General features: G+C 45.5%; 1 protein-coding gene and 1 long non-coding RNA gene across 3 annotated transcripts; one reads left to right on the top strand and one right to left on the bottom strand.

Moving 5' to 3' along the window:
• Positions 1 to 902: 902 nt before the first annotated feature.
• LOC133906685 (laccase-25-like) lies at positions 903 to 3,981 on the bottom strand. Of its 2 annotated transcripts, none has more exons than XM_062348658.1 (5): positions 3,754 to 3,981; positions 3,272 to 3,474; positions 2,640 to 3,019; positions 1,589 to 2,545; positions 903 to 1,221 (listed from the first exon to the last, which is right to left on the bottom strand). In XM_062348658.1, exons 2-5 carry the CDS (start codon positions 3,283 to 3,285, stop codon positions 1,091 to 1,093), a joined length of 1,482 nt encoding a protein of 493 aa, XP_062204642.1. In that variant the 5' UTR covers positions 3,286 to 3,474; positions 3,754 to 3,981; the 3' UTR covers positions 903 to 1,090. The 2 variants fall into 2 exon arrangements, with proteins under 2 accessions (XP_062204642.1, XP_062204641.1); XM_062348657.1 differs by having other exon boundaries at positions 3,272 to 3,426.
• A 4,204-nt stretch (positions 3,982 to 8,185) lies between these two features.
• On the top strand, positions 8,186 to 8,541 carry LOC133906580 (uncharacterized). Its single transcript, XR_009907816.1, has 2 exons — positions 8,186 to 8,218; positions 8,346 to 8,541. It is a non-coding gene; the product is annotated as an uncharacterized LOC133906580 (long non-coding RNA).
• The last annotated feature ends 5,707 nt before the right edge of the window (positions 8,542 to 14,248 follow it).

Raw genomic sequence — 14,248 nt, 5'->3', positions numbered from 1 at the left:
AAAAAAAATTTCGACCGAAAACCAGTTATAAACCCGGTTGTGGACTCAGTAGGAAAAAAAATTATGTTTACATGTATTTCATTTAAATTTTATTTGAATTTATTAGAATTTTATCCGGTATATCCAATATATCCAATATTATATTTATTGGTATCTTTTATTAAATTTTATTTATCTGTAAAAAACCTGCATGGGTCTTTGCCGGTTAGAAGCGCAGATCCCCACCTTAATAGCTCAATTGCAAAAGGAAGAAAAAGAATTGCTGACATGATCAAAACTTCCCATCTTCTTGGAGGCGTTTCCAATGGCATGCACATAGTGGCAAATGAAATTCTACAGGTACACCCATGCAGGACAGAGAGAAACAGAGTGGCTAGAGTCTTCTACCCGTGGTGCGAGAATTAGGGCTGACGTAGTAAGGGTCCGAGACATTTGGCAGTAGAGAGGAAGAATTGACTTGGCGTACTCCGATCCTGATCAAGATCGGTGGAGAAAGTACAATAACCATATATATTTTTTCTGAATATTCCACACTCTACCACATGGAGCACATTGTGCCAACCAAGTCTCCAACGCAACTTGTTGCTCAAGCGCAAGCTATTTCTTTCATGTGTCTTAGCAGAGCCAGTGAGGTCTTCGACCCTGATGTTGCATCAACATCATCATACAGATCAAGTTTCCCACCCAACTTGTTGCGCGAGCAATTTCCATTATTTGTGCAAGCCGAGCCAATAAAGTTTTCAACCCTTTAAGGGATCGCCCATCCATGTCAACAATTTGAATCATCAAGTTTATTGTAAGTACTCATGGTGGGTCGGGCCGGGCCGGGCCAGGCCAGTCAGCAAAAGCGGGAGATGACTTCATGATTTACAGATAGAAACATTCATACATGTGACTATCACAATCTGTTGATATATCCATTTATTTATGCACCAAATCCAAACAATGATAACTATGACTTGACATACAAATAAAAATGATATCCATCTGCTCTATGCAACTATCACAATCTTATGAGCTGACAAATAAGTCAAATGATGTCTAGCAATTACAGTTCACAAATTCAAACAATTACAATTCACAATGATGTCTAGCACAGTGGAAGGTCTGCAGGAGGTGGAGGCACCGATGTTTCTGCCGTCGGCCCGTCCTGAACCTCGAACACCATTGCCAACCCCAAATCAAGATGGGCGTCGAAATGACAGTGCATGAACCACATCCCTGCAAATTAGAACGATATAAGCTAATAAAATCACCTGATAATTATAAAAAGCTTTGTTTTTAACTTGTGGTTTAGAATATCAACTCGACACCCCTCGAAGACATATTTCTTACTACTAGTGACGTTTTTATATATGGAAAAAGAACTTATGAATAACATAATGATATTGACGAGAATATAAGTTGTGTGTGTCAAATCCGGATACTTTTATGCAGATTCATGGTTAATAGTTTGAGAAGTTGGCTACACGAGTTTGAGAAGTTGGCTACACGTTTTCTAGGATGACATGTAAAGAAGAACAGATGGTGTAAATAGATTTAAGTAGTTGTAATCATAAATAAGTACAGGTGACAGTATTTTGCGTACCAGGGTTGTTTGCCACGAAGCGGATGACGGCCCAGCCGCCGGTGGGGACGGCGACGGTGTTGCGCTCCTGCGGGTTGATGAGATTGAACTGTGGCGCTGCCGTCTTCGCATCATAGTTGCCGAAGCCTTGTGCGAGTACGAAGAAGTTGAAGCCGTGGAGGTGCATGGGATGACTCTCCTTGGCGATCAGCCGTGTGTTCTGCAGCACCATCTCCACCGTTTCGTTGTACCTCAGCGTCTTGACCTTGGTCGACTTGTTCGTGAACTGCATCGTGGCGTTGTTGCTCGCGTCGGCGGTGTAGTCGAAGATGACCGGCGGCCGGTCGGGGAAGTCGCGGGTGTAGACGCCGGCCGAAGCGTTATTGTAGTGGGCCTGGAGCATGGAGACGGCAGTGGGGAGAACGAAGGAGGCGTTGTTCATGCTAGACGAGAAGACGGTGCCGCTCCGATTGCAGAACAGCTGCCTCGGCTGGCAGTCGGAGACGCCGAGCCCGACGGTGACGAACATGCGAGTGTCCACGGAGAGCGGCACGGTCGGTTTGCCAGGGAGCACCAGCGCCGTCAGGTTGGAGAGGAACCGGAACGCAGTGTCGGTGTCGGTGTACTCCGGCAGCCACGGCAGCTGCGGCGTCTCCTCCCCGGTGGAGCCAATGTACTCCACGAGGGCCGTTCCAATGGTCTTGCTGAATTCCGGGCCCTGTGGGATGGCGCTATCGTAAGGTGACGCCGCCATGTAGTATCTCCCGACGGCGGCGCCCGCGACCATGAGCGCGTCCACGGTCTGCCCGGGCGCGATCACCACCACGTCGGTCTCGTACGGAGTGGTGTAGGCCGCGTCTGCGCCGACTACGGTGAAGCTGTGGTTCGCCACCTTGAAGAACAAGGGCGTGTTCAGCGCCGCGTTGATGATCCGGAGCAAGTACGTCTCGTTGCTCTGCACCTGAAACTTGTGCGTCTCTGCACGCAAACATAAATCAATCGGTAGCATTAGCCTTAGACATGGCCAATCCAAGCTAAGTAATTTCTCTGGAAGGGAGAAGGATTAGCGTACGGTTAGCGTGGGAGCAGTTGTAGAAGTCTCCCGGCTTGCCGTTGATGGTGTAGGCGTCCGCGTGCGGCGCCGGGATGCCGGTCAAGAACGCCATCTGCTCGAGGTCGTAGACGTTGGCGTTCCACCACTCGCCGAGGATGACGGTCTCCTCCCTGTGGGGCGTGGGGAAGGGGTAGGCCTTGGCGCCGCCGCGGGGGCGGATAACGAGCGCGCCGTAGACGGTGGCGCGGAGGAAGGAGATGTGGGCGTGCCACCACAGCGTGCCCTCCTGGCCGGTCACGTCGAAGCGGTACGTGTAGTTGGCGCCCGGCTTGATGGGGCACTGCGTGACCATCGCCGGCCCGTCAGCCCACGGCGTGCCACGCTGGAATATGCCGTGCCTGTATGAGTCCACAAGAACAAATTGTTGAGCTTGATATATAATACATGATTCCTAGCTAGCTCACGAATTAAAGCTTGATCTTTTGGTATTCAGTAGCCATTTTCTGCACGGATGGCTCGTAAGCAAAGGTTGGCTCTGTTTGGCATTGCATTGCGATCTTATAAATGGTTTTTCTTCCTGGTAGTATCCAGCAGAAAGAGATCGACCGTGTAAAAAGTCGTCGCAAGAAAAGTAGATAGCGATAAGTTACCAGTGGATGGTCATGTTGTATGGTGAGCCGTTGACGAGGTGAACAACCACCGTGTCGCCCTCCCGGGCCTCGATCGTCGGGCCGGGGAGCCGGCCATTCACCGCCGTGATGATCCTCGCCGGCTTGCACAGCTGGCTTATCGACAGGTTCCCGAGCTAACGATAAACACAACGGGCAAAAGTGCAATTAGCAAGTTTGCTGGCCTGAGCATAGCGGACTGAGTGTCATTTTGACGAGTTGTATACTTTAATGTATATGACATATATATCATTTGCCCGGTAAGAATTGAAAAGTGCATGAAAAGATTGTCAGAGTGATATCTATTATATATGATGCATGCGCCTACATATGATCAACTTAGATACATGCATGGTCATTGAAAACACGCTGTCAAGCAGATAGAATATGTGATGTTGAACCAACTAATGCCAAGTAGATGAAAGAACTGCATGCATGCATGCATACGCTTATGACTCAATTACATTGAAAGTGTGCTCCACGACAGCAGCTTGAGCAGCAGAGGCAAACAAGGCGATGAGACCGAAACGCAGAAGCAGTAACCAAGTCGTAGCCATGGGCTTGTGCATGTGTTACCAAGAACACACAGACTATAGCCAATGATAGCAACAAAGACGACCAGATTGATATGTCAGAGAAAAACTGTTTTACAAGTGACTGGAAGGGATATGCATGACAGGATGAGAGAGTTAAGTAGCAAGGAGTTCTATATATAGCTAGGGATCGAGAGATGTTCAAGTTGACAAGAAATACATTCGTCATGCATTCAGTTGGAACACGTAAGGTACGCTGCCTTCGAGTAGACACGTGCGTTTTAGTTTAATTTCAATGGTCGCATTCCTACTAAGACTAGGAATAGTGTCGGCCCTGACGTCTGGGTGACCCTAAGACGAAATAAAAATTAGAGGCTCTCATAAAGAAAATAATATTTATAAGAAAAAGGTCTAACACACATTTTAATACCCAAGATGTTCATGTATGAATTGCTTACAATAGACTCGGGCCTCAGAACTATTCAGCCAATAATGCGGTTTCTCTAGACTCTAGCAAGAATTAACAGGCACTACCGGAGACGGCTTCTTTGCCGAGTGTCCCAGACTTTGCCGCGTGCTTTTTATCAGGCACTCGGCAAAGAGGCTATTTGCCGAGTGCCAGAGAGAAAGAACTCGGCAAACATCTGGCACTCGGCAAAGAGGCTATTTGCCGAGTGCCAGAGAGAAAGAACTCGGCAAACATCTGGCACTCGGCAAAGAGGCTCCTTTCCCGAGTGTCATTTTTTGACACTCGGCAAACCCTATTTTTTTTCACTTTTGACCTCCAAACTTTTTCTGCTCCAAGTTCGTGGAGGCTATTTGCCGAGTGCCAGAGAGAAAGAACTCGGCAAACATCTGGCACTCGGCAAAGAGGCTCCTTTCCCGAGTGTTATTTTTTGACACTCGGTAAACCCTATTTTTTTTCACTTTTGACCTCCAAACTTTTTCTGCAGTCCTCATACAATACCTGGTACTCCATGTTCCAATGTGGCATATTTCTCGGACTTTTTCTATATTTCTTTAATTTATTTCAATTAATTGAATTTTCTTGGATAATTCAAATTATAACTGCTAGTCATTCGAATAATGAAAAAAAAAATGAATGGAAAAATGATATTCATGTTATTTAGTATAATGTGAGGCCGTATCCAGGAACAGACCACGAATTTCGAACATCTTGTTCACGAAACATGACCACGAACTTGCAGTAAACTTCTTCGGAGATTCTTCGGTTTGCAAGCATCGTACGTGACAACTTGCGCAAAACCTTCTCAAATTTTTATCACAGCCTCCACATATGATATCATGACATCTTGACAAGTTTCATGATTTTCGGACTTCGTTTGCTTTTTATACAATTTAAAAACAACTCGATCGCAAGTTCGTGGTCATGTTTCGTGAACAAGATGTTCGAAATTGGTGGTCTGTTCCTGGATACGGCCTCACATTATACTAAATAACATGAATATCATTTTTCCATTCATTTTTTTTTCATTATTCGAATGACTAGCAGTTATAATTTGAATTATCCAAGAAAATTCAATTAATTGAAATAAATTAAAGAAATATAGAAAAAGTCCGAGAAATGTGCCACATTGGAACATGGAGTACCAGGTATTGTATGAGGACTGCAGAAAAAGTTTGGAGGTCAAAAGTGAAAAAAAATAGGGTTTGCCGAGTGTCAAAAAATGACACTCGGGAAAGGAGCCTCTTTGCCGAGTGCCAGGACGTCTGGCACTCGGCAAAGAATTTTAAATTTTTTTAAAAAAAACCCCTCTTTGCCGAGTGCCAGATCGGGGGCACTCGGCAAAGGAAGGATTTAACCCCCGGCCCAGCCGGTCCACACACACCGCACACACGCACCCGCCCCCGCCCGCGCCAGCGCCAGCGCCGCCGCCGCCGCCGCCGCCGCCGCCACCCGCGCCCGCGCCCGCGCCAGCGCCAGCGCCGCCGCCGCCCCCGCCCGCGCCCGCGCCCGCGGCAGCGCCGCCGCCGCCCCCGTCCGCACCCGCGCCCGCGCCGCCGCCGCCGCCGCCCCCGCGCCAGCGCCGCCCGCGCCGCCCCCAGCGCCGCGCCGCCGGAGGAGGAGGAGAAAGAGAGGAGGAGGAGGAGAGGAGGAAGAAGGAGGAAGAGAAGGAGGAGGAGGAAGAAGGAGGAAGGAGGAAGAAGAAGGAGGAGGAGGAGGAGGCGCCCCGGCCGCCGTTGCCACGTCCCCGACGCTTCCCCAGCCGTCGCCTTGTCCACCGGTGCCCTGGCCCCTTCACCACCGCCGCCCTACGACGCCCACTAGGTATGCCATACCGTCGTCGTCGTCGTAGTATTACTAGTAGTTACGGTAGTAGTAGTGGTAGAGTAGCAGTGGTGGTAGTCTAAGTAGTCGTAGGAGTGGTTGTGACATTGTTATATATATGTGGTTGGATATAATCTTGTGCATGTCGGCCATCGTGCCGTTCATATATATGTGCATGTCGGCCATCGTGCCGTTGGTTTTCTTGCAGGTTTTGGAAACCTCACCGTGCAGGGGAGGTGCTGCCGAAATTTTGTATTGACAGTTTTATGTTTCTTTTTTTGCAGAGAAGAGCCAGTCGGAGCGGCGCCGGAGTACCTCGGCGACCCCGATCGCCTTCCTTGCTGCTGCGGGTCTGCCTGCACCGCGTCGCCTCGCCACTGCACCGACCCGCCACGGCCCCGCTAGCCTGAATCCACCGCCACCCTAGGTATAACCCCTCTATCCGTATCATGGTCGTAGATCACGTAACCCAGTTAGGCGTCTCCCGTTCGAAAGAGATACGGTTGGAAATATGCAGATATTTCCATATCTAAAACCGTATCTGTTTCGAATTGTCCACGTTTTTTGGACAGCCCGCGGATGCGTAGGTGGGGTTAGTTTCCATGGTCTGCTCCGATCCGAGACAGAGTTTCGTTATCATCTCCATGTTGTTCTCCGGATACACACTCTCCCTAGCAGGACGTGTATTTGGAGAACAGCGGGGAGGTGCTGCCGAAATTCTGTCTCGAATAGGAGTAGAGCATGGAAACTAACCTCATCTACGGATCCTCGCGTGGGATTAGGACCTATCCTCACCTATTAGATAGTAGGAACGTCGTGTAGATGCAATTGATGTTTATATTACTCGCCGCTATATATGTTAGAGGATGGAGGACCGTGAGTGGATGTACACGGGCCGCGCAAGTCAGGGTCAGGTCACCAATGAATGGATCGACAAGACCGATGCTTTCTTGGAACGGGCATTTGGCGTGGCTGCTAAAGGAGCGAGTAAAATTTATTGTCCCTGCAGCAAATGTGCAAACAGGAAAAGACAAACGAAGAAGGTCATGGGGGAACATCTTTGGAAGAATGGATTTACGGCAGACTATACCCGGTGGGTCTACCATGGTGAAGCCGATCGTATGAGAGAGGAGGTGGTGAGACCACGCGTCGAGGATTATGATGCTGATGCCGGGGTAGCAAACATGTTAAATGACTATCACGAGGCACAGTTCGCTGAAGGACGTACGGAGGAGGAGCCAGAGGCAACCGCAAAGGCGTTCTACGACATGTTTGCCACGGCACAGAAACCCCTTCATGGCCAGACAAAGGTTTCTCAACTGGATGCCATTGGACGCATAATGGCGTTAAAGTCCCAGTATAGCCTGAGTCGAGACGCCTTCGATGGTATGTTGACAGTTATTGGCAGCCTACTTCCGGAGGGTCACCTTCTGCCAAAGAGCATGCACGAGTCACAGAAACTCCTTCGTGCACTTAAGATGCCGTATGAGCAGATACATGCTTGCCCGAAGGGGTGCGTCCTATTTAGGAAAGAATACGTGGAAGCAAAGTACTGTCCAAAGTGTAAATCATCTAGGTTCCTGGAGGTAGATTCTGGTGATGGCCAGAAGAGGCAGCTTGACATTCCCGTGACAATCCTACGGCACCTTCCGTTCATACCGAGGATCCAACGGCTATACATGACCGAGGAATCCGCGAAACAGATGACATGGCACAAAAATGGCAAACGATACAATCCTGACAGGATGGTACATGCATCCGATGGTGAAGCATGGACCCACTTTGATGGCATTCATCATGAGAAAGCTAAAGAGGCTCGTAATGTACGTGTTGCGCTGGCAACAGATGGGTTCAATCCTTATGGAATGATGGCTGCCCCATACACATGTTGGCCCGTGTTCGTTATCCCCCTCAATCTCCCCCCCCGGCATATGCTTTCAACGACAGAACGTATTCTTGTCGTTGATAATTCCTGGACACCCGGGGAATAATATGGGTGTGTTCATGGAGCCTGTGATTGATGAATTGGTCCGTGCTTGGGAGGAAGGGGTATGGACATACGACCGAGCTACACCTCCACCTCCACCTCCTCACTATTCTACTCCTGTGAGTATAAATGTTTTAGTTTGTATGTTCATGCTTACGGTCAAACCTAATGGAGTATGAAAGTTTTATTCATGTATGGTATATATTTATCTTGTCTCACACATGCAATCTCTTCTCCTTTGTGCAGAATCAATCGGCGGCATCGAACGATCCTCATGCTTCAGCGAATCCTTCACCAAATCAGTTTCATTGACCATCTTGGTGATGATACTTGTGGTTGTTAATGGTACTTCTATTTGCAATTATGGTTGTAGATGATGGAGCACTTGGATTACTTGTGAACTTATTTGTGATATATTGTGAGACATGTGACGTTTGTGATATATATGTGGTGTTAGTGATATATATGTGCTGTTGATGATATATATGTGATGTTGGTGATGTTTGTTATATATATATATATCTTCTGTTTGTTTGGATGGGATGTAAAAAACAAATAAAAAAGACTGTTTTCAGTCACTTTGCCGAGTGCAATGGCCATGGCACTCGGCAAAGTGACAACATGCTTTGCCGAGTGCAAAGGCCATTGCAGTCGGCAAGCATCACAGATTTGCCGAGAGCCACGGTCCAGGCACTCGGCAAAGATGGCCTGTTTGCCGAGTGTCCTCCCGGTGGCACTCGGCACAGATGCCACCTTTGCCGAGTGTTTGATTCACTGGCGCTCGGCAAAGCGGAGACCTTTGCCGAGTATCAGATTAGCACTCGGCAAAGACTTTGCCGAGTGCCCGATAAAGTGCACTTGGCAAAGAGGTCTTTGCCGACAAACTGTTTACCGAGCGCCCTTTGCCGAGTGTAGCACTCGGCAAAGCCTTTGCCGAGTGTATATTGTCCTTTGCCAAGTGCCTGAGGCACTCGGCAAAGAAGCTTGTCTCCGGTTGTGAGGAATGGCCATTGGGAACCATGAATGGTAGGATCTAAGGGCAATTTATGCATAGAAGTCTTCAATGTTACGTTCCTGAATTGCAACAAGAGACAGCCTAAAATCAGGTACACGAATTGGGTGATCAGCATCGATGATAAAACCTGCTGTGAATACTTACCATACTGCATCAGGATCATCATACTCTGCAGATTGGAGGATTTGCTAGCATCTATTGTCTGTTGGCTTTGTGAAAATTGCTATAACCGCTCCATTTACCTTATCCTTTACTTTGTTGACCATTTTCCAGCACATTGACCTTGTTAAAGCAGACATTGCTGGAACAAACAAAAACTTTCAGGTACAAAATTTGTTATTTAATTACAACAGTTCAGTTGGCATGGAGCTCAGGAGCAGATCCAGACTCAAAGACGTCAAACAATAGAATATCCAAATGAAAATTCAGAATATCTAAATTCTCAATAAATTTACCTTCCCATATCTCAACATCTTCAGCCAGGACGCATCAGTCTGTCCAGTTCGAGCAAGAGTTTACCACTTGTCAATTAACACACACAATATCACAAAATAGTAACTAAAAAATAATATTTATATTTCAATTGAAAACTAAATGTCTGATACATCTAGAACATCATCACAAAGAAAACATTTTTTTCACACATTTTTATAGAATATTGCAGCAGCTAAAGCTCATCATCCATTTATTCATTTCCTACAAAACAAAGGAACCATTTGTGAGTTTGAGTGCACATTGATCATTTAAAAGAATCCCTTCTAATATTTTTAGATGCAAAGTCATTAATTATGATATCAATATCAATCTCATCAAATAAATTCTTCTCAATGCATAATGTAGCCAAACTGTTTAACCTTTCTTGCAATATGGCTAACGTCAAATAGTATTTCAATAATTTTAGGTTTGAAAAGCTTCATTCAACTGATGCTACAGTCACAAGTCACATGCACAGTAAACAAGATTCGATAAGCAATAAAAAATTTAGGGTAGCAATCTAATTCTCTAACAAACTCAAATATCTCCATGGCAGGCATTGGTTGATATGGAAAAGTCATTTGCAAAACTCATAATTCAGAAAAAAAGATCATTTAACTCAACATCAGATGAACTATCATGAGAAAAAGTTTCTGCAAATTTAATGCAGCAATTTGTTAGATCAATATCATCTAATGATTTGAAGGTTCTTGAGCTTAGTAAAAAACTAAATATACTTTTGAAAACTTTGAGTTCTTCAAATCTATTTTTCAATGAAGTATATTCCATATCAACCATAACAAAAAATAATTAACTTTAAAAGCCTTCTCAGCTTGTACAATTTCTTCGTTGTAATCATTTTCATCAAATCTTTTTTTTCCTAATTGCATGCCTTTTTATTGGAAACAATGGTTCTACACCCATATCAGATGAGAGGCCTTTGGCAATGATCAAACTAGAAGAAAATCCTTCATTTCCACACTTGTCAAAGTAGTGCATAATACCTTCAATTTGCCTCAAGGCAGAGTCCAGGCACATGGATGAGGACTCCAATTTATTGCTCACAGCATTTATATATAGCAAATGAAATGTCATGTCAAATAACTATACCAAGTATAAATTCAAAATTTCCTAGTACGTCAAATAGATTTTTTGCGTCACCGTTTGCACTAGGTTTAGTATCAGAAACTTGATGTAACTCAGAAAAAGCTAACCTAAGTTGAGGAGCTTGATATCTAATAGCTTTGACACTTTTCCCATGTGAGATGAAGACTTCAAGTGCTAACGTGCTGTGCGGTTGTGTCGTGCAAGTGGCAGGTGCACCCACCTACTCAGCTCCTCCATGGACCACGGCTCTGCCGCTGCCCCATCATCCACCGGCGACCACCACCACCTCTTGGTCCCATCTTCCCAGCTCCTACTCGGCGGCCTGACTGCACCTGACGTCTGCGGCGCTCTCCAATGGCCTAACTAGTGAAGGTCGGAAGGAAGAGCTGAATCTGTGAATTGATGATCTATTTAACAGCGAATCAAATAGGAAGGGGAAGAAGGGAAGAAGTATCCACATTGTATGTGTATGCAACGGCTAATTAACAGATTATGATGTAGAGCCGTTGCAACTCGAAGCAATTGAAGCCAGGAATCCATGAAATCGAAGTCTTCACCATTAATTGCGAGGTGATTTTGGGAAAGAGAGAAGCGTATTGGGGATTGGGGATTCGGAGGGCCGGCCAGCAACATCGGACGCAAGGCACAGCGGGCACACGGGATTGGGGAGAATAGAGATTGGGAGAAGAGGAATGGCAGCCGCACATGCACAGACTTCAGACTTCAGAGAGCTTCTACTGAGCCATACTGCAAGAGAAGAGATATATATACATGTATTATGTATAGGGTCAGGGTATACATACCTCAGGGGGAGCCCTAACTTTTGGGGCCCCTAGGCCATCACCCCTGCTGCATTTGCCTAGGGCCGGCCCTGACTAGGAACACCAAGTCATCCAAAAACATAAACAGATTTGCTTTGCATGGATTAGTTTTATGATGTAGGTGCAATATTTTCAGGGGATAAAGTTGACAAATAATGAGCACTTCAATATTATATTATTGGTGATTATATCAAAGAGATACTGTATCACCAAGGCTTTGTTTCGTCACAATTTCTTCCTTGATGTTTGAATCTGTCAATACACCTTGATGGATTTTCTTGGCTCTTTGTACTTTAAAAATTGTGTGTTTCCACAATACAATGCGTTTAGGTTCGCAAACGTAGCTAGACCGGTCCAAACATATCATTTCCTAGAAACTACAGACATATAGTTGTTATTTTAATTGTATCCATACGGTAGTGACAATTTAATAAAGAAGTGTAATCAAGAAAATTTGACAGTAAAGCTTTTACCGCTGCTCACGAGTCAATGGAATACTGGATGGTTGGTGGTTATATAGAAGAACTTGACAACTTGAAGCTGTTGGACCTTTCATGATTGGGGAATCAGATTTCCCTAAGGCATATGGCTATTACACACAGTAGGCCAAAATCCTATGGCCGCCCATAGATTTGTCTTTGCGTCGCCGTGCCATTCTAAAATGCTTCCCTACACATTCTATAATTCTGTATCTAAGAAAAGTGAAGATGTTTCTCCTACAAACTTTTGTTGAAAACAATTGACCCATCGATATGATTCCAGGAATCGGAATGCTCCAATTTTGCTCCACTTGGTGCTAACAATAGTTAATGTCAAGCTAAGTTCAAATTGGAATCCTGCACAGAACATCTTTCCTGTTGAGCAATCAGCGTCAGCCACGGTTAGATTGGCAACAAGTTCTTTTTTTCTGTAGGAATAAGTCCAAATTACTGTCTTGTATTATGCTTGTTGTCCGGATAACTTCAAACTTTAAAACCATTTATGTAATCTTCTGTGATTATTATTTTTTATCATTTTTAACCCTATGTTGTTTTGAACTCCAGTTCAGCTAACGTAGAAGGTGGTTTTTGCCCTCCTATCTAGATCAACACTAACGTAGAGGGCCCAAATCAGTTCACAAACTCCCCGGCCCCCACCCTCCCACAGGTTAGGGATTTGGCCGTGGTTGGGGATTTGTCCACCGATGTCAAGCTAGGATTCCTCTGCGGTTTAGGGATTTGGCCATTGTCAGGCATGGAGGAGAGGAGCTCAGCGACGTCATGGCCATGTGGTTCATTTGCGAGCAGCTGGTGGCATGCCTCCGGAGCTGCCAAGTCACTAGTTCCTTATCGGTACAAGCCGTTGGGCTACGAGTCACCCGTGTGGTGCATGTGTTCGAGGAAGGCGGCGATGTGGATAGCTTGGAGTGATTCGAACCCGGGAAGAAGGTATTTGACTTGTGCAAATTGTCGGGTAAGGATTCCCCCTTTGCTCGATCAGATCCAAATCAATTGTTTTTTGTTTGATTTCTTTGATTTTGTTAGACTGGAGGGTGTGGGTACTAGCGTTGGCATGATCTGGAACCGAGCCCATTCATGAGGCAATTGCTTGTGGATCTATGTGATTCGGTGTATGAACTGAAGGTAGAGAATGCATTTTTGCACAATACCATCCTTGAAGCCAAGAAGGAAGGTGGGCGCAGTGCAAAATTGCGAGCAAAGGAAGAAAAACTAGGGACTAAGGATGAAGAACTCCAAACAATGCATGCAGAACTAAAGAAGAAGGGGAAGGGGAAGATCTGGATAGTGTTGGTCATGTTGCTGTTGTTGGGTGTGGTTATATCACTTCAGCAGTAGTGTCTATAATTGTATGACTGGTATAATCATTCGTGAATATTCATTCCCAACAATGTGTCTGTAAATAAAGGGGTTACCTTCATTGATTAGGGATCAAGTAACAAACAAGAGACATGGTATAGACATGTTTGGGCATTCGATTGGAGTAACACCCTATATCATGTATGGATGTTGATGTATATGTATTCTCTCGAGTACAAGCAATGGAACTAAACCTATTACAAGGAGTAGATTAGATCTAAACTAAATTAGAGATGAGATCGTCGAGTATCTCATATGATCTTAGTGCCCGCGTCGAGAGATGTATGCCTTGAGTTGCGGTCGTCTTCCCCCTCCGGGGGTCTGTGTCCCTGTCTTATATAGGGCTGATGTACAACCTTCTATTCAGCCGTAATTGATAGTGAGTCCTTCATCTTGTCCGCCAAGACAAAGCAGATAGATCCAGCTGAGATACTAGTCGTACTCGAGTTGGGTGACCAATCGAGACCTTCCTATTATACATCTTATAGATTTCAAGGTGTATTAAGTACCGCAGATTCAGTTCCATAATATATAGAGTTGTTAAGTATACGCACGGTGCACCCTTATCCATATATGATATATTTCTTATGCAGAAATAGTCCATAGTTAGATATTAAATAGTAGCCCCCTAACTCTACTCAAGAGGAAAGGTTTCCACAAGTGCCCACTCGAGTACAACCAAGTCTAAGCCTAGTCGAATAAGGTGGATCAGGCTTGCAGTTGAAAGAATCGAGCATAAATGGATTCTGTTCTAGGTACTGAGTGGAAATGCAATTGGGTCGAGTGCCCTGCTATTAACTGTAGTCAAGACTCGAAAAAGGACTAAAACTCGACTAATCGACACCTGACTCTGAGTAAAGTTAAAAAACTTTCAAA

The sequence above is a fragment of the Phragmites australis genome, chromosome 23 (genome assembly GCF_958298935.1).
Source record: "Phragmites australis chromosome 23, lpPhrAust1.1, whole genome shotgun sequence".
Taxonomy (NCBI): Eukaryota; Viridiplantae; Streptophyta; class Magnoliopsida; order Poales; family Poaceae; genus Phragmites; species Phragmites australis.
The sequence above is the reverse complement of the archived record's forward strand: the minus strand, read 5'-3'. Positions and strand labels throughout refer to the sequence as shown.